This window comes from Neovison vison, chromosome 9, assembly GCF_020171115.1.
Source record: "Neovison vison isolate M4711 chromosome 9, ASM_NN_V1, whole genome shotgun sequence".
NCBI lineage: Eukaryota > Metazoa > Chordata > Mammalia > Carnivora > Mustelidae > Neogale > Neogale vison.
Window position 1 is genome coordinate 98,354,957 of NC_058099.1, and position 19,709 is coordinate 98,374,665.

Below are 19,709 nucleotides of genomic sequence, written 5' to 3' on the forward strand. Positions count from 1 at the left end.
AAAAAACAATCCCAAAAGGAAATCAGGAACATGATTCCACTTAAAATAACATTAAAAAAGAAAAATTCTTAGGAATTCACTTCAGTGAGGGGACAAAAGACTCGTGAGCTGAAAACTGAAACTTTGCTGAAGGCAACAAGACACAAAGAAGTGGAAACACCTCCCGTGTTCGTGGATCAGAATATTAACATTGCTAAGATGGCAACAGTACCCGAAATGACCTACACATTCAACGCAATCCTGTCGAAATGATCTTAGCCCTTTTTGCAGAAATGGAGAAGCCAATTACCAAATTCATATATAGTTGTAAGGGGCCTAGAAGAACTGAGATGATCCTGAAAAAAGCAGAGTTGGAGGCCTCACACTTTCTGATTCTGAAATTTACTACAAAGCTATAGAAATCAACTCAGTGTGGCATAAACCTAGACATACTGACCAATAAAGAAATAAAAAGCCCAGAAATAAACCCTTGCCCACTTGGTCAAATGATTTCGACAAGGGTGCCATGACCATTTAATGGGGGAAAGAATTGTGCTTTCAACACGTGGCACTGGGAAAACTGCATGTCCACATGCGAAAGCAGGACCCTGAGCCTTACTAACACCAAATACAAAAATGGATCAAAAGCCCAAACCTAAAACACAGGGTGAAATCTTCATGACACTAGATTTGGTAACGACTTCTTGGATATGACATCAAAATGCACAGGCAACAAAAGAAGAAAAAAGAGTTGAACTAGATTTCCTCAAAATTAAAAATGTTTGTGCGTCAAAGGACACAACTGATCAACAGAGTGCAAAGACAACTGCTAGAACGCAAGGAAACATTTGCAAATCGTCTCTTTGATTAGGGGTTAATATTCAGAATATATAAAGACCACCTACAAGTCAACAACAAAAAAAACCCAGCCCAAATAAAAAATGAGGGAAGTCCTCAAATGGACATTGCTCCAAGGAAAACATACAGATGGCCCAACATTTAAAATGCAAATCAAACCCATAATGATCAGGGAGTGGCACTGAAAACAAGTTTTTGCCATCAAAAGCAAGCATTATATTGAATCAAAATAAAAATCTTTATTTCAAAGTTAAAAAAAAAAACAAAACCCACAGTGAGCCCCACATTAGGACAGCTACAATGAACGCGCACATACACAACCAGAAAACAAGGTTGGTGAGGATATGGCGAAACTAGAACCCTTGTGCACATTAGTGGGAAAGCAAACCGGTGCAGCCACCCTGGAAAACAGTGTGGAGGGTTCTCAACATGTTAGAAATACAGCTACCCCAGGGTTCACTGATTCCAGTTCTGCGTATACACACAGAAGTAAAAGCAGGGACACGAACAGATATTTGCACACCCACATTCATAGCAGCATTACTCACATCAGCCGAGAGATGGGAACAACTCGAGTCCTCTGGCAATGAATGGACAAATCAGATGTGGGTTATACACGGAATGGAACAGTACTGAGTCTTTCAAAGCAAGGAATCCTGACACCTGTTACAGCACGGCTGAACCTGGAGGACACCGTGCCAGGTGAAGTAAGCCAGTCACGGAAGGTCCAATTCCGCAGGAGTTCACCGACATGCAGGTCCCTAGAACAGTCCAGCTTGTGAAGAGAGGAAGTAGAATGGTGGGCACCAGGAGCGGGGGGAGGGGCGATGGGGGGCTCGCGTCTACTGGGGCCAGGATTGCAGAGGTGCACCATGATGGCTGCACAACACCGTGAACGTAACCTAATGCCACAGAGCTGTGCTCTCAGAGTTGGGCAAAACGGTAAAGGTTATCTTGTGTATGTTGCTGCCATTAAAAGAAAAGTCTGTGCTAGCCTTCAGTGTACTCTGTGGAGAGGGAGGGAATTAGCGTGACCGGAAACATGCTGTGTGTCCACTGGGCAAATAAAACAGTCCCGCCCTTGAGGCTGGCTGCGGGGTGTGTGTTGCTGGGAGTCCCCCTCTTGGCCCTGCCACAGGCCCGGCCACGCGGGCAGGTAGGGAGCTCTTGACGCTTACATGGGCTGCGCCCCCAGGAATGGCGTGGACTCGGTGGGCACTGAGGCCCAGGGCAGACGGCATGGAAGGGGCGGAGTGTGGGTGGGCAGCCAGAAGGGACACCGGCATCTTAAGGCCACTGGCCCCTGCTTTCTGGGTCCAAGAGTCTGGCTCTGTGCACTGCCCCTCTCTGCATGGCCTCTGAGCCCAGGTTGCTTTAAAGGGCCCTTGTTCCTTCCCACCTACCCCCACCTGCTATCTCCCCAGGGCACTGAGGGCCATGTGTTACTATCCCCCTGACAGCAAGAGGAGCTGCGACAGAGCACATAGCAGGTGCTCAGTGCACACCTAAGGAAATGAAGGAGAGGGAGGAGGAAAAGGTGGGTTTTCTGGAGGGTGACCACAGGGAGAATTTGGGACCCACAGGATGCTTACTTTAGTCTGTAGTCAGCCCGCAGCCTCGGAAGAGCCTCGGGTAACAGGAAAGCATGTCTGCGGACACTTCCAGGTGCAGTGGACACATGTAGACGGGGAGGGCAGAGCAGGTGGAATGGCCTCAGGTCCCCAGAAGTCTGAGCTCCCAGCCTGCTCCTCCCTCCCGCCAGCTGGCCAGCTCCTCGGGAGGGACCGAGTGGCTTCCGCCTCGGTGTTCCGGAGAATGGCACCCATCTGGGTGCCTGTCTGTGGAGCAGGGGGCTGCCGGCCATGCAGGGCTGATGCTGAGTGCTTCCCAGGCAGCACGGGGCGGGGGAGTGTGCAGGGGGCTGCTGCTGGGGCCTGGGTGTGCAGGGGGCTGCTGCTGGGGCCTGTGAGGAACTAAGCCAACTCCTGGTGAGCTAAATGCTGGGGTGCTGTCCTTGTTTGGAGGGCTGCAGCACAGGGCCGGCCTCGCTGGACCACGAGGGGGTGGAGGTGGGCAGTGAGCCCCACAGCACTGCTGCGGGGCGGCCGTCACTCAGCAGTGCCAGGCCAGCGCCCTGGGCCCCCCTGCAGACCTAGCACCATTCATCTGCACTAACTCACACTAGGGTGTTAATGGTGGATGGTGCTTCGCTGAGCCTTCGGCCCCAGGTCTGGGGAGGAGGACTGCAGAGGGGAGGGTGACAGCTGCAATTCAGGTAGGAAGGCACTGAGCTGCTACACAGGGGCTGGGGGATGGGAGCTTATCCCTCCTCATCATCACCCAGTATCTTTTCCACTCTCACTCCTCATGCTGGAGCCTTCCAGCTAAGGCCCCGCCGCTGGCACTGCTGAGCTGTGGTCCAGGGTCATCTGCTGGGGATGGGTGGCTGGCCACGCTGGGCTGCGTTTTGGCTCAAGAGCTGGGAGCACCTCCACGGAGCTGCCTGCGGGTGGGAAAGGTCACTTTGAGAGGCTGCAGGCCTCAGGTGAGCACTTGCCTGTCAGGGCAGCTGCTGCTAGGCAGCCTGAACCAGGCTTTCTGTCCAGGCTGGAATTCTGGGCTTTGGGTGGCCAGCCTCCCCCAGGAAGAGGGGGCAGAGCACGGGAACACAGGCCGGCTCCCTACTGCACATCAGAGCCCCCTCTGCTCCGGCACCCCCAGAGGAGCATGCAGGCTGGGCTGGGAGCGGGCAGGGGACAGGTGGGTGGAAGGAGCCCTCAGAGGCCCCCACCCCCCAGACCCTGACCACCCGGCTGAGGCTGCAGGGCTCAGAACAAGGCGGCAGCACCTCCTGCCCACCCCTCTAGCTCCGGCTGCCCTATAGCCACATTCCTGACATGGACTGGAGGCCTGAGGCTCTGACCAGGAATGGGGGCGGGGCTCCAACTGCACATCATCACTCTGTCGTTACAAGCTGACCTGTGCCAGCGCACTCCTGGCTCCCCTGAGTTCTGTCCTCCTCTGGGGGCTGAGAGTCAGGAGAGTCAAGGATCCTGTTCAGGATGGCTGGCTGTACCCAGCCCAAAAAGGAGGAGGGAGGAAAAGCAAGAGAAAACCCCAGCTGCCCCCTGTCCCTCTGCTGGGTAAGAAGACAGTTGGAGCCAAGTAGTTGGTTCTTGGCCGTCTGAACAGGAAGGACATCCGAGGGTCTCATCCCTCACCCTGGGGGTCTCCGGGGCCTGCCTACCCCTGTATCCTCAGATCACTTTCTTTCGTGGTGCCCCCCTTCCCTTGCATTCCCCCCTTCCCTGGACCATCTTGTGCTTGACTTGGTTCCTCATCCATCCTCCCCCACAGGGGGTCTCCCTGGCCCACTTACTCCTGGCAGAGGTCCCGGTGGCCTGCTCTCTCCCCTGCGGGTCCCCCAGCCCACGTTCTCCCCCAAGGGATCCCTCTGCCCACCTTCTCCCTGGCAGGTCCCTCAGGCTACCTCTTCCTCCAGAGGGGTGTCCCAGCCCATCTCCCCCAGGGGGACCCCCTGCCCTCCTCCCTGGCCCACATTCCCCGAGAGGGCTCCCCCGCGCCGCCTTCTCCCCCGTTGGGGTCCCCTGGCCCTCCCCGACAGGTGCCCCCAGCCCTCCTTCTCCCCCCGGGGGTCCCCCGGCCCTCCTTCTCCCCAGCCCACCTTCTCCCAGGCAGGCCCCCCCGGCCCACCTTCTCCCCCAGAGGGGTCCCCCGGCCCACCTTCTCCCTGGCAGGTCCCCCGGCCCGCCTTCTCCCCGCGGTCCCCGGCCCGCCTTCCCTCGGCGGGAGCGGCGGCCCAGGCCGGCGGGCGGAGGCGGCGCCACCCGGGGCGCTGACGTAGAGGCCGCTCGGCGGCCGGGGGTCCCTTCGGTGGGGCCGCGGCTCCCCGCCCGCCGCCCCCGCGCGTCCATTCCCTTTTGTGTCCCGCGCGCGGCCCGGCCCCGCGCACACTCGCGCCCTGCGCCCCGGGGCCGGCGGGCGGCTCCCGGCGCGGCCCTGCTCCGCGCGCCCCGCTTTGTGTGGACGCGCCGGCCGGGTGCGCGCGGGCTGTCGTGCGCCCCCGGCCCCGTCCCGGCCCCGGCCCGGCGCGGCCCCCCGCCCGGCCCGCCCGGCCCGCCCGGCCCGACCCGGAGCGCAGCGCGGGCCGAGGGCGGGCGGGCGGCGCGCGAACATGGCGACGGTGCCCGTGTACTGCGTGTGCCGGCTCCCCTACGACGTTACCCGCTTCATGATCGAGTGCGACGCCTGCAAGGACTGGTTCCACGGCAGGTGAGCGCGCGGCCCGCCGGCCCCGGCCCCGGCCCCCGGCCGCCCCCCGGCCGCCCGGCGGCTCCCTCCCCCCGCCAGCCCGGCCCCGGCCCTGGCCCCGGTGCGCGCCCGCCGCAGGCCCCCGCCGCCGCCGCCGCCGCCGCCGCCGCCTGCCGCCCGCCGGCCGCGCGCCCTTTTGTGCCCGGGGCGGGGGCCGGGGCCGGGGCGGGCGCCCCTCGCGCGGCGCACAAAGCGGGCCCGGGGGCCGCGCGGGGAAGTTGGGGCGCCGCGGGCCGGGCGGCTGACAGCGGGGGCCGCGGGGAGGCCGGCTCCAGGCCCAGGCCCGGCCCGCCGCCTCCCCCGCGAAGTTGCAGGAACTTTCCCCGCGCGGGCCCCGGAGAGGCGCGAGCGGCGGCCCGGACGCCGGCGGGCCCGGCCAGGGGGGCGACCGGCGCGCCCACCCTCCGTCGCGGCCCCCGAGCCCCGGGACGCGGTCAGGGCCGGGTGGGGTGGGGGGACCCCGGCCGGTTCCCCCCCAGCCTTCCCTCCCCACTCTCTCCGCCCCGCGGGGGTGGGTGACAGAACGGCGTCGGTGGGGGTGGGGGTGTTGGGGCTCCACCGCCTCCTCCGTGGCCGGCATGCTGCCCGGTTCCCCCCTTCTCTGCTCCAGACAGGGACGCCCCGGGTTTGACTTGACCTTATGCTCTCTGGGGCCGTGGGGGGGGGGGGATGTAGAGTTGGGCCTTGGCCCGTGGCCGTGACCTGGCCCTGTGCCTAGTTTTCAAAGCGAGGCCCCTTCCCACCCAGAAGTAAACGGGGAGGAGGAAGAGGAGGTGCCCGCGGTGCCCAAACTGCTCCAACAGGTTCTCACGTGTTTGGGCCTGGACAGGACGGGGTCCTGGGGCTGGCCAGAGGCTGGCCAGGGCTGTGTGTCCTCCGTGGCTGCCCCCTTGGACCCAAAGCCAGAGGGGCTGGGGGCAGAAGGACCGTGTGTGCTAGTGGGTGTTCCCCGAGTCCCCAGAGGAGAACCTCCTGCTTGTTTAAAGGGTAGATGGGCTGGTTGCCCTGCCAGTTCCCATGTTGGGGACCCAGGCAGCCAGATGTGACAGGAGCTGCGCAGCTGGGTCAGCGCCAGGCCCGGGTCCCAGCTCAGTGCCTATGACAGGGACCAGGTGAGGAGGGGTTGGGACTGTTCCCAGCAGGGACAACTCCTGAAATCCCCTGGGCCGAACAGGCTGCCTTCCTGCCTGTGGATGCCCAGGGCTGCAGAGCCCCTGGGGCCTGAACATGGGACTCTCCCGAACTGTGCTGCTGTGCACCCACCAGCTGGTCTCCCCTCCCTCAAAGTTCATGGCCGGACCAAGGTTGAAAGCTGCCATCTGATCCTTCAGGGCTGCTCTGTTCCAGAGATGCAGGGAAGCTGACCCTGAACACCCTGCCTGTGGCAGGGGTGGGGGGGTGTCCTCCCTCTCTTCCCCCACCTCACCTGGAGCCTGCTGAGCTCCCTACCTGCCCAGGCTGGGGAGGGCCTGGGAGGACCTTGGGCTGCCCAGGGGCCCACTCCACTGGGTTGGGAAGGCAGGCGAGGTCTGAGCTAGACTTTGAGATTGGGTGTTGGGGGGAACCCATTAGTGAAGGGCAGGCAGGGGAGAGGGGCTGGTGGCTGGAGGGTGGCATGCCAGACAGGCTGAGACAGAGCTGGGGAGACGTACGTTTGGGGAGGCCTTACTCCTTCTTTTTCAGTTCTCAGTGGAGGTCTTTGATTTGATCCAACGTAGGCACAGGCCATTTCATCAGCTCAGATTCATTTCCATCCACGTGCGGTGGGCCCTGGGGTCTGCAAGGGGCTGTGTTTTTCCCCCTCCTGTGGGCATGTTTTCTGTGCATCTAATCAAGGGCCCCTTGCAGGAGGGAGCCCTGAGGCTGTAGCTTTCCCAGGTAGCTCAGGGCAGGTGCCCAGATGGGGCATGCGGGGGCAGGGTCCGGCCTGGGCCATCTGTGACCCTCACAGCCCTGGGCACCCTCCCTCCCCGTCCCTGCATGGACCCTTCTTCTGTCACAGGAGGGTGTGCGACGTGACGATCCCTGTGCTGTCCCATCCGCAGGTAGTCCTGGCTGACCCAGACTTTTTTAGATCCACGTCCCACCTTGTGGGGGACTTTGTGTTCAACAGCTTGACTATTTTATTTTGTTTTATTTATCTTACTTCATTTTTTTGAGAGAGGGAGGGGGTGGGGGAATCCTAAGTAGGCTCCATGCCCAGGGTAGAGCCCGACACAGGGCTTGAACTCATGACCTGAGCCGAAATCAAGACTCGGACACTTAGTCGACTGAGCCACCCAGGCGCCCCTTGACTCTTTTTTTTTTTTTTTTTTTTTTTTTTAAGTTTAAATACTTTATAACTTTTTATTTTAGAGAATTTTGGACTTACAGAGTTACAGAAATGGTTCAGTGTCCTTATACATGTCACGATGCCTCGTCTGAAGGCAGCCCCTGCCCGGACCACACTATAAGCAGGGCAACTGAGGCAGAAACAGGCGTGGGGCTGTTAAGCAAAGTGTAGGCCCTAGCAGGTTATTGGGGCAGGTTTTCCCTGTGCTGTCCTTTTCCTATTCCAGGACCCCAAGGTGCATTTCAGTCTCCTGAATATTTCTTTTAGAGGGAAACTTCGTATCATTCCCTGAAAGAGCATATTAGTGGAACTTGCCGTAGACAGTACCTGTAAAAGTAAACATAACTGTTAAAATAACAGGCTCAGTCTTGTCCCACCTGTGGTCTGTCACCTCTCTCCAGGGCACCTTATTTTGGGAGGACAGGGAAGGGTCTCTGTGGTTACCCCCACTCCCAGTGGTCCAGTCTTTGCTGGGAGGTCTCCAGCAGTGTCCCCAGGCCAGGGCATGGTTGGGGCAGCCCCATTCTAGAGGCAGAGCCTGCTCCCAGAGTGCATTTGCCTCGGCAGGAAGCCCGAGGCACCCTGAGTCGCCATTCTGCTGGTCCCTAGGGAGGCCTCTCTGCTGGGCTGGGCTGGGCTGGGCTGGAAGCACGGTCCGCCAGGAAGGCAGGAGCCAGGGTGGCACCCCATCCCCTGGGGCTGGACCTCCTTGTCAGCCCCGCTGGTCTTCACCTGCACCGACTGGCATTGCCTGGGAAGCTGGCTTTGACTAGGGAGGGATGGAGTTGTGGCCAGCCACCTTCTGAACTGTCTCGTCTGTGTGTCTGATGGGCAGGTGTGGCACCCGTGGTCACTGGGGCCTGTCCTTCTCCTGGGTGGGGCAGGCACTGGGTGGCCTGTGTCTTCCATCAGACCTCGTGTGTCCTCCACCCCGGCCTGCAGCGAGGCATGTGGCTGCCGGGGCTGGTCGCTGTAGTGACCAGCATCTCCCCTTGTCACCACCCGGGTGCAGAGAGTCCCGGTCTGCAGCAGGAGGGATTCTGTTGAAGTGTCAGGCATCCCAGAGCTTTCTGGTTCTCTTTCAGTCACCTGTTCTGTCGATTGCAAGGGGCTTTGGAGGCAGTCAGTACAATTGGTTTTAAGGAGTCCGAGGCTGGAGGTACAGTGCGAGCCCTTCGGCGACAGAAGTTTCACTGACTTCTTGGTAAATGTTTCTGTGTGGGTTGGAGAGGTTCCTGGGCTCGCAAGGCAGATCTGTCTCCTCTTGGGATTCCTTCCACCAGAGTCAGACTTGCATATGACGAGCTCCGTGGCAGCCTGGGGTGCCCTGTCCAGTCCTGAGGAAGCCCCGTGGGGGCAAGAGCAGGCACGGGGCAAGGAGGCTGCATCAGGGATGGCCTCTGGTATATCCGGAAGGGGGAGCCCGTTGAGTCTCTGAGCCCAGGAGTGGAGGGTGAATTTGATAGGGCTCCTCTGGCTGTCATGGAGACACACGGTGGGGAGGGGGGGCGGTTGGGGGGGGTAGGGAGACGAGGAGGGGGGACAACGGCAGAGGGGCCAGGAGCCAGTCCCCAGATGGGAGATGGTGGGCACAGCAGGGGTGGGGCTGGGGTGCATTCTGGTGTGGATTCCCTCTGTCTGGGCTCCTTGTCACAGGAGGGCCCTGTCTCTGGGCTCCCCTTCCCAGGGCTTGTTGGCTTTTGTGGGCTCTTGCTATGCCTCCCATCCCACCCAGCCAGAAGCTTCTTGGGGCAGTGCCGCATCGGGGTCCTCGGCCCCCATGGGTGCCAGGTGACACTGAGCAGAGCTCCAGGCCGGCCCTCTTGGCCCGTGGAGTATGTGTCCTTGGAGGGAAAGGAAGGCCCATGAGGGCCAATGCACAACCGGAGGGGGCTGTTAAGTCCTTGAACCAGATTCCTGAATATGGGACGAGGTGGAATCGAGGTGTGTTTGGTGGGTTTGCAGGGAAAATGATGGATTAGAACAAGAAATTCTCTGTGCGTGAGTTTAAGAAGTGCCGAGCAGGTTGGGGAGACCTCCTGGGTCTAGAGGGCAGAGAGGAGGCCCCTGTCCCTTGGTCCTTCGTTTTGGAGTCGGACTCACTGAGACGGCCACAATGTTTGCTTTCAACTGGGGACAGTCACCGGAAGCCTGCCGGCTGCGAGTCTGCGGCCGGCTGCGGTCGGGGTCGCTCGGGCTCGGGCCTGGCTGCGGACGCCGCCTCGGCACCCCGTCCTCTGGGGCCGCGCCCCCGCCGCCGCACTCACGGCGTCTGGCCATGTGGCAGGGCTGTATCCCAAAAGAATGAGGGGACTGCGTGTCAGTGTCGACCAGGAAATGAGGCTGCGCTGGAAGAAACCCGCTCCGGAAACACCTGGTGTGGGAAGAGCGAAGCCCCCACGTGGCTTCTAACTGGCCCATGTGGCTGCAGGGCCCCTCTTGGGCTGCTGTCTGGCATGGGGCTTCCTTCTCTTCATGGGTTCCCACGGTGGCCTGGCTGGTCGTGGGGCCGTCCCTCTCGTCCTCTCACTTCAAGCAGAGACAGGGATTGGCTCCTCTCGACCAGCAGGTGCACACGTTCAGTTTGGGGTCTTCTGGCTCGAGGGCCGGAACAACCACCAGGCACCGACAGCCCCATTCGTGTCCACGGTTTCGCAGACCCGCACGGAAGGAAATGCCTTTGAGGCCGGGACTCCCTCGTGGCGCCAGGCGGGCAAGCTGGGCTCTTCCTGGCAGCCCCCCCCCAACCAAGTCCCAGGTGTGCCCGGCGCCCCACCGCCCTGCTCAGAGCCGCGTCTCTGCCTCTGCCCCTCTCCCTCTCGCTCCATCCTCTTTCCTCTCTGCCTTGGTCCTCAGCTCCTTGGCTTGGTGTGGGAGACCCTCACCGTGCTGTAGAGTCTGTCTGCTTCCCCCCAGTGCGCGTGGTCACCTGCGAGAAAACACGGGATTCCAGCCAGTGGCTGGCTGTGATCACAGAACACAAGGACTGAAGGACCTTGTGGTGTTCGTCCAGGCGAGTGGAGAACTAGCCTTTTATCTTTTTTTCTTTTAAATTGGGAGTGAAAGTCACACATCGTGACCGTGAGTATTTTAAAGCGCGTGGGTTATGGTATCTAAGGTTGCTTCGGTCTGGTTCCCAAACATTTTCCTCACCCGGGAAGAAAACTCCGAACCCTTTAATCAGCAGCTCCGCCCCCCCGCACGCCTCGCAGCCCTGGCCAGCCCTCCCCGTGTTCGCTGTGCCCCGGTGGATTTCACTGTTCTGGACGTTTCCAACAAACGGCCCTACAGTGTGGAACCTGTGAGTGTGGCTTCTAACACGTAGCGTGGTTTTTAGGGCCCTCCGTGTTGCGGCGGGTGTCCGAACTTCACGGATGTTGCTGGGGCCGAGGAAGTACTCCACCGGGCAGGCGGACCGCGTTTCTGTACCCACTCGCCTGGCCGTGGACTTGGGGTTTTCCCGTGGCCGCTGTCAGCGTGGACGGGTATTTGTTTGAAGACCTCTTTTTGTCTCTTCGGGGAATTACTGTGCCCTGTGGTTATTCTGTGTTTAACTGTTGACGTGCCCACGGCTGGCTTGCACAGCGGCTGCCCTGCTCGGCGAGCGAGCGCCGACGTGGGAGCCGGCTGATACGGCTTCATCCGTGCTAACACCGGTTTCCCCACTCTTGAAGTCACAGGCCTCCGCGTGGCTGTGACGTCGAATCTCATTGTCATTTTGATACACGTTTTCCTAATGGGTGACGGTGTCGAGTGTGGGTTCATGTGCTCGTCGTCCCTTGGTCCGCTTTCATGGGAGAAAGGTCTGTTGAGACACTTTGCCCACATTTAAATTCGGTTATTTGTCTTTTTATTGTTGAATTGTAAGAGTGTTTTATATGTTTTGGACACTGATCAGATACATGATTTGCCAGTATTCTCCCATTCTGGGAGGTGTCTTTTCACTTCTGTGTTTGTGTCCGTGGATCCGCCAGAGTTTTAATCTCGGTGACACCCAACTTACCCTTTTTCTTCTGTTGCTGCACTTTTGGTATCAGATCTAAGAATCCAGTGTCAAACCCAAGGTCACAAAGATTGGCCCCTTTGATTTCTTCTAAGACTTTAAGAATTTTAGCTCTCCTCTTTGGTTTCTGATTTAGTTCATTTCTGTGTGATCTGGGGCAGGGGTCACCTGTGTTTGTTTGCAAGTGCACATCCAGTCACCCCAGTACCTCCTGCTTAGAAACCGTTCATTCCCTGTTGAAAGTCGGCAGCCTTATTGAAAAGCAGTTGACCTCGCACACGGTATATCTTTCTAGACCCTATTCCGTTCCGTAGTCCGTGTGTCTTTCCTTAACGTCAGAGCCGTGGGCGACGACAGCTTTGTGGTGGGTTTTGAAACCAGGAGGTGTGAGACCTCCAGCTTTGTTCTTTTTAAAATACTGCTTCAGCCTCTCAGGATGCCTTGCTATTCCACAGGGATTTAAGGATCTGCCCCTGTTTCTTGGGAAGGGGCTCGTGGGGTTTTGACGGGGATTGCCCTGAATCTGCAGATTCCTGCGTAGGTGGCGCTGACCCTGAACGACGTTGTGTGTTCTGATCCCTGAGCTTGGAGTGTCTTTCCACTTACTTAGAGTCAGGTCTTTGATTTCTTCGGCGGTATTTTGTAAATCTTTCATCCCTTTGTTAAGCTTATTGCTATGTATGTTATTCCTCTGGGTGCAGTGGTAAGTGGGACCATTTTTGGAACTTACTTTTTGGATCATTCATTGCTGGTACTTTTACACCCTTTTTAAAGAAATTACCTTTTATTTTTTTTTAAGATTTTATTTATTTATTTGACAGACAGAGATCACAAGCAGGCAGACAGGCAGGCAGAGAGAGGGAGAGGAGGAAGCAGGCTCCCTGCAGAGCAGAGAGCCCGATGCGGGACTCGATCCCAAGACCCTGAGATCATGACCCGAGCCAAAGGCAGCGGCTTAACCCACTGAGCCACCCAGGCGCCCCAAGAAATCACCTTTTAGCGGCTGAATGTTCAGAATGAGGCGTGTGCAGGGCGCAGGTGTTCGTGGGTGTGCTGGGGCACGCACACACGTAGCGGCGCGCCTGTGGACGTCTTATGCCCCTGTGTCCACACACATGGGGTGGGGTACTGTCCTTTGTAACTGTTGGGCCTTGCCTCTGTCACATCCTGGCATTTTCCATACACTTGTAGCGGGGGGAGGGAGGGGCGCACGCGTAGGTCTCTGCCTCCTTTGGCCTCCTCTTTGAGGAAACCGTGGTGGGGCAGGCGAGGCCTGCTGCTGGGTCTGTGTCGCACGCTGCCTTGCTGACCTTCCGAGTGCCCCCAGAGTGGTGGTGATGGGCAGTGCTGACTGGGAGGGAAGCCAACCGAGGTGTGAGAGACCAGCTCGCTGAGGCTGACACCACAATGTGATGGGTAGGACAGCAGTGCTGAGCCCCCAGAGACGGGGGTGCTGCCCAGGACCCCAGAAGGAAGGCAGGCCCATGCCTGCAGCATGGCTCGGCTCTGCTCCCTGGGTGGAGTGGGGCATGAGGACAGTGAGGGAGCCCCTGGGACAGTAGCCTGGGCTGTTGACTGAACCATGAGTTTGTGCTGGGGTGTCCAGCATCCCCAGGAAGCTGTGGCCATGGTCTTTGGCCCTGTGCACTAGGACTAGGTTCTCCGAGTGGGGTACCGTTTTCTGCTTCACACAGAGCTACGAGGTGGCCCTCATTCCTTCTTGTGCCTAACATAGTGTGGACAAGTGTGAGTGTCCAGATGGTGCCTGGAGAGTGCCCTGCGGCTAGTCTGCGGCTCGGGGACCCTCCACCCCCACTGTGGCCAGCAGTCCCAGACCACAGTGCACCTAGCCTGATGACAGGAACTCCGACACTTGGGAGTTCTTCTTGTCACTTGCCTGCTTTGGCCCTGATTTTGCTTCCCCTTGGACACCCTGTCAAGACCTAGCCTGGGTTTGGATATCAGGAAGCTGGGCTGAGCAGGGGGTCTCAAGATAGTGTTTCCAGGGAATGGTAGCGTATCCCTGGAGACACAGGACCATTCCTGTCCAGGCCCCACTCACCATCTTCCTGGGCTGACCTGCCACCAGCTGGAGAGAGGACACGGATTCGGGGGTTCAGGTCCCATCTCCCTCCAGGAGTGACTAAGGCTGGGGGTCCTGCAGCATGACACTTGACATCCTGGAGAAACCCAGAGACTGTAGCCTGATGTAGTCTGCCTCCTGGATGAACAGGCCTGGGGAGGGAGCGGTGGGGCTTCCTGGACTCCCAGACCTTTGAGGAGGGGCATGCCACATGGGGCCACGTTGGAACCTTGCGTTGGAGTCTGGAAGCTCCGGGGTCGGTTCCTATTGGCGTGTGTGGAGTGTCTTTCCCACTGTCTGGCACCCTGTGCCGGTCTCCCCAGCTGTTCTGAAGAGGCTTGTGACAACAGGGACACCTGGGAGGTGAGGGCGTTTCCTGCCACCGGTTTGCACCCAGCCCTGGGCACTTCCTGACTGTGGTCCCTTCTTGTCCCAACAACTCCCAGCGACTCCTGAGGACCCAGGTCTGCTTAGGAGAATCTGGCTGGGGAGGGCCCCTGGCCACGGGTCACCCAGCCCCCTCCCCACTCCAGCCAGTGAAAGCCATACTAGTTTAGTGCTGCAGGCAGCGAGGGTTCCCCAGATTTCAGACACGGGAGGTGATGGGCGTTGGGGTAGCTCCTCGCCTGCCAAGTGAGGCAGCTGTCAGGTCCGAAGTGGGCACCTCAGGCCCCGGGCTCGATCTAGGCCCTGCAGGCACCCTCATGCGGGGCAGCCTGCTTCTGGTCGGAGGCCACCCAGGGCAGCACCCTCCCTGTCTGGGAGGGGATTTGGGTGGGGAGGCACCCTGGGATGTGGGCCAGGGATGGGAGTTCCCATTTTATTCTCGACTCAGTGGGATCAGGACAGAGCGGGATGTTCTCTAGTGTCCATCTAGTTAACCAGATCCTGTCCTAGTGCTGCAGGCTGTGGATGGAGGGGCAAGACGGGGAGAGATCAGAGACCGGCTGCAGGGATGGGGGAAACACTGGCGGGGAGGGAGAGTGCAGAGGTTGGAGCCCTGCGGGGAGGAAGTGGGGAAGAGGGGGGTCCTTTGGGGAGGGAAGGGGGCTCTGGGGGAAGAATGGGGGAGGGGTGGTGGCCCTTGGATCCCAGTCTGGATGCTCTGGGAACAGGCCCCAGCTTGCTGCGGGTGCATGAGCGAGCTCTCCAGCTCCCCCAGCAGCCGGGGTCCTGTGCTGTGTGCTGCCCTTGCCGGGATCGGTGTGTGTGTTTGGGGCCCAGGATGTGGAGGTGGATGTGTGAGTGACCGACCGGGGCCGGGGGTGCGTGAGACAGAGGCATGACCGCGCACCTATCTCCGCAGCTGGGGGTGGGACTAGGGTTCGGAGGGCCCCTCACCTGCCTCCCCCCCCTCAAAGGACAGCTGCTTTGTGCCCGACCTTGGCCAGCAGGCGAGCGCTGTGTCCGCTCCTGTCTCCTCCTACCTCATTGTAAAATGTCTGGTGGGCCCTGAGGGCAGTGCCAGCAGTGGCTGGTAGGGTTCACTTCAGGGGGCCCCTCTGGCCCGTAGTCTGGAGCTGGGTGCGGCCCGCAGCATGGGGCTGCCTGCCCGCCTGCCTGGTCCACCCCGTGTCAACCCTCCCCACCCCACCGCCCGGTGTTCTCCCTCCTCCAGACTGGTCGGTGGGAGGGTCGGTGGGAGTTGGTGGGAAGGGAGGGTGCCCTGTGGTCCCCGCCTTGACTGTTGGCTGAAGGCTTGGGGCAGGAGGCAGGCAGAGCTGGGGTCAGGCTGAGGAAAGATCCTAAATACTTGAGACTGACCTGAGGCAGGACACCTCAGGAGAGACCGCGTCTGCCGGGGCAGGACTGGCCGGCCGTGCTCTGAGCGCGGGGCAGGGAGGGGGTCGGGGGCTCGGGGAGCCCTGTGCGGAGCAGCACTCCGGCCTCTGCCCCGTCCTGGGGTGCCCGCCTCGAGGTGTGGGAACACGCTGGGGTCACGGGCCTGGGGGGCTCCGCGGGCTGAACTTCGTCAGGCGGGAATCGGATTTCTGACTTGTATTTATGTACCGTGATGAGGAGTAACTGCCCTTATTCGTTCAGGAGGGGTCGAGGGGATGGATTTGCAGATGCAGCTCTAGCACGTGGTGTTTCGAAGCGGAGAGTGTGTCGTGAAAAGCTTGTCTTCTCCCTGGAAACAGCCTGGTTCCAGCTTCATGAGAATGTGAGAGAGACCCCTGTTTGTGCAGGACGTACGGCCACCGCCCGCCCCTCCGTCCATGGGCGCCTGGGGACGCTGCCGTCCCAGGACACCGCTTGTCGCGCTCTGGCCGAGTGGGCTCATCCTGCCCCCGGGGCTTCGTGCCCGGGTCCCGTCTGCAGGCCTCCTGGTTGACATTCAGCTGGCTTCTCCCCGTGAGCTCCCCAGCTTCGGTCAGGGACTGTCCTGGGGTCTGCGGTTACCTGGCTGGGAGCAGCGTGTACGTCGGACAAGTTACCTGACGGACGTGCGCGAGCGGGAGCGTGCAGGTGGGCGGTGCTGGTCCTGGTCCCCCGCTCGCGGGGTGGGCGGTGCTGGTCCTGGTCCCCCCCGCTCGCGGGGTGGGCGGTGCTGGTCCTGGTCCCCCCGCTCGCGGGGTGGGCGGTGCTGGTCCTGGTCCCCCCCGCTCGCGGGGTGGGCGGTGCTGGTCCTGGTCCCCCCGCTCGCGGGGTGGACGGTGCTGGTCCTGGTCCCCCCGCTCGCGGGGTGGACGGTGCTGGTCCTGGTCCCCCGCTCGCGGGGTGGGGCGGTGCTGGTCCTGGTCCCCCGCTCGCGGGGTGGACGGTGCTGGTCCTGGTCCCCCGCTCGCGGGGTGGACGGTGCTGGTCCTGGTCCCCCGCTCGCGGGGTGGGCGGTGCTGGTCCTGGTCCCCCCGCTCGCGGGGTGGACGGTGCTGGTCCTGGTCCCCCGCTCGCGGGGTGGGCGGTGCTGGTCCTGGTCCCCCCGCTCGCGGGGTGGGCGGTGCTGGTCCTGGTCCCCCCGCTCGCGGGGTGGGCGGTGCTGGTCCTGGTCCCCCCGCTCGCGGGGTGGACGGTGCTGGTCCTGGTCCCCCCGCTCGCGGGGTGGACGGTGCTGGTCCTGGTCCCCCCGCTCGCGGGGTGGGCGGTGCTGGTCCTGGTCCCCCCGCTCGCGGGGTGGGCGGTGCTGGTCCTGGTCCCCCCGCTCGCGGGGTGGACGGTGCTGGTCCTGGTCCCCCGCTCGCGGGGTGGGCGGTGCTGGTCCTGGTCCCCCCGCTCGCGGGGTGGACGGTGCTGGTCCTGGTCCCCCGCTCGCGGGGTGGACGGTGCTGGTCCTGGTCCCCCGCTCGCGGGGTGGGCGGTGCTGGTCCTGGTCCCCCCGCTCGCGGGGTGGGCGGTGCTGGTCCTGGTCCCCTGCTCGCGGGGTGGACGATGCTGGTCCTGGTCCCCCTGCTCGCGGGGCCGCTGTTTCCTGAGCCTTTCTGTCGTGGTCGGTTTGGTCTGTCACACCCCGCTCCAGCGTGGAGGGTGGGGTTGTCGTGTGTGGGGGGTATGTGTTCTCCCACTGTCCCCTCGGTCTGCCGCTGCCCGTTCTGGAGCCCGTGGCCCCAGAGCCTTTCCTGCCTGCCACGGTGGGGTTTCCAACAAAGCCAGAGAGAGCAGGACCTGAGAAGTGAAGTGACGGGCAGCCTTCCCCAGATGGCTGGGGCGCTCCGACCCTCCCGCCTTCTGCCCCGCGGCCCTGAGCCCCCCAGCCCTCCAGGGCTGGCAGCGGTGGAAAGCGGGCCTGTTTACTAAATATCCCCTCTTCCTGCCTTTTGAGGACTGTTGTGAGGTCAGGCCTCATTTGCTTTTTTTCTCCCTGTAAACTTTTCCATTTAGACTTGTTTTAGGTTTACAGAAAAACTGCAGACATGGTCGAGTTTGTGCCCCTGGCTCCGTTTCCCGGACTGTCACCAGCACATGTCACCACCGTGCCCTGGTCACAGCTCCCTCGGCAGCCACTCTCTGTCCTGGTCCTCCGCACCTGCCCACCATCCAGCTTCCTCAGCCTCCTGGTCCCAAGCTGGCTTCTCAGACCGACCCCTTTGTGCTGGGATCCTGACCCCAAAGACCCTTGGTGGCTTGCGCCCCACGGAGGAGCTGTGCCTTCACTCTCGCGCACTCCCCCGGCGCCTTCATACCACCAGCTGTGCCCTCGCCCGGACACGGACAGCCTGATGGCGGCGGCTCCCGGGGCGCGGTTGTGGGCACACCGCACCTGGCCCTCATCACACAGGCTACCGCAGACGGTCGTGGTGCTTTTTCTTCAGAACCCAAACTCATGTTGTTTATTAGATTTCAGTGTGCTATTTGGAAAAGAAGGATGTAATTAGACTGGTCTTTGGAACGTGCTCAGAAATGCCAACAAGAGAGCAGCCCGGGCCCGAGGCTCTGCCTCGGAGCAGGTGCCACTGCCCTAGAGTGGGGTCTGTGAGCGGTTCCCGGGGAGCACCAGCCGAAGGCCCCTCTTTCCTGTGGGAGAGGGAGGCTGCACAGCTGTCTGCCCCTCTCTTAGCCAGCGCTGTTTCCAGACCTTGGGGCTCCCTCACAGAAGGGCTGGATCCCCCGTGGTTGGTGCTGACCTTGGAGAAAGGCCCCTGAGTCCCAAGCAGCACATGTCTCTAAGTGCGGGCAGCCCTGAGCCCCACTTGGGACACCTCCCCTGTGGCGGATGTCTGTCTGCAGCGGGCCACTGTGGCAGCTGGGCAGGGGGACGCAGTCAGATGGCTGTCCGGGTTATCTGCCCAGGCCCTCTCCATGGGCCCTCTGAATGACCCAGGGACCTGGCTGGCCCCCAGAGGCCAGTATTGCCAGCCTCTCTGGGAGCTGGCGGCCTCCAGAGACCCGAGGGGGAGGGGAAGCAGCGCCTGGCAGTCTGTCCCCTTGCCTGGGCTTCCCTCTTGACACTCTGGAGTTCGAGGATTTTGGTTCATTTTTAAGGTCCTGTGGGATACCTGTTGTGCAAGAGGGTCCCGTCCCCGGGGAGTGTGCAGCTGCCACCTGAATCGGAGCACTGCTAGTTAGAGGAGGAAGCGCCTCCTACAGACAGGCCCCACGGCACGTGGCACCTGCCCTTAGCATCGCTTGGAGAGAGCCCTTCAGGGCTGGATGCATGCTGTGTGCGCCAGAAGTCACAGGCATGCGTTCGTGCGTGCGTGCGTCTGCGCGCCTGCTTCTGTGCTTGCTGGTGGCCCTCAGTGTGAGTTCCATGGGGCCGGCATCTCTGCTTGGTGACGGCTGTGGTCTGTGTGCGTCTGCTTTCACTCTCGGGGCCGCACTGGGAGTCAGGCTGGGTCCCCGAGTTACAGATGGACACTGATGCTCAGCGTTCCAAACACAGTGCTGGGCTGGAGGTGGCTGAGTGCGGCCCGTGTCTTTCCCTGAGCTCATGGCCGTGAGCCACACCGGCCACCAGCCACTTTGGCCGCTGCTGAGATATCTCAGCGTGCCTGCTCCACGCGCCACACCCACAGTCGTGGTTGCTGGGGGTTCACGGTGGGGGGGTGAGGCCCTCCAGGTTCCCATATTCCAATCTTTGCTTTTCTTGTCACATAGGGTTAAAAATGAATGGCAAAGAACAGATCCTAGAATGTTCCAGCGGGACAGGATCTCCAGGTGCACCTGTGTCTCCTACAGGCCCAGCTGCCCTGAGGACCAAGCCGCCTGTCACTTGAGGGCTGCTCCCTGCAGTCAAGCACAGAGCTGGCCACTGGGGCCGCCCCACACACGCTCCAGGCTGATGCCCCCAGTGGTGCCGTGGGAACTGAGGACCTGGCCTTACCTCCCTTGCTCTGGAGTCCTATTTCTGTTAATATGTCCTTGACTGGTTTTGCTGTGAGCCTTATCTTCCCAGCCCCCTTGTGGGTCTCGGAGGGCTTTAGGGAAGAGTGCTGCAGTTCCCGGAGCTCCCGACAGAGGCGACTGTTCTGCATCTGCTGAGGCTGGTTTCCCTAGAAACTGCTGGAGTAGACTCTCCAAAACCTGCTTCTGATTCTTAAAGGGACCGCGCGCCCTTTATCTGGAACGTCTGTTAAAAATCCACTGGAGCAGGTTTCAGAAGCATAGACGTTTTGAATGTTGATGTAACATATGAAGGACCCCAGGCCGTCTGGCGAGCGGGTCGGGGGATGGTGAAGTGGACC

At 60.9% G+C, this 19,709-nt stretch overlaps 1 protein-coding gene and 1 long non-coding RNA gene across 3 annotated transcripts in view; one reads left to right on the forward strand and one right to left on the reverse strand.

Moving 5' to 3' along the window:
• Positions 1-1,056: 1,056 nt before the first annotated feature.
• LOC122917784 lies at positions 1,057-4,276 on the reverse strand. Its single transcript, XR_006386468.1, has 2 exons — positions 2,430-4,276; positions 1,057-1,598 (listed from the first exon to the last, which is right to left on the reverse strand). It is a non-coding gene; the product is annotated as an uncharacterized LOC122917784 (long non-coding RNA).
• Positions 4,277-4,982: 706 nt separating this feature from the next.
• Positions 4,983-19,709, forward strand: part of PHF2 (PHD finger protein 2) — a 69,042-nt gene continuing 54,315 nt past the window's right edge. For both annotated transcript variants that reach the window (XM_044266061.1, XM_044266062.1), the window contains exon 1: positions 4,983-5,130. In XM_044266061.1, coding sequence (XP_044121996.1) covers positions 5,033-5,130 — 98 coding nt within the window. In that variant the 5' untranslated portion in view covers positions 4,983-5,032. The remainder of the gene's footprint in view (positions 5,131-19,709) is intronic.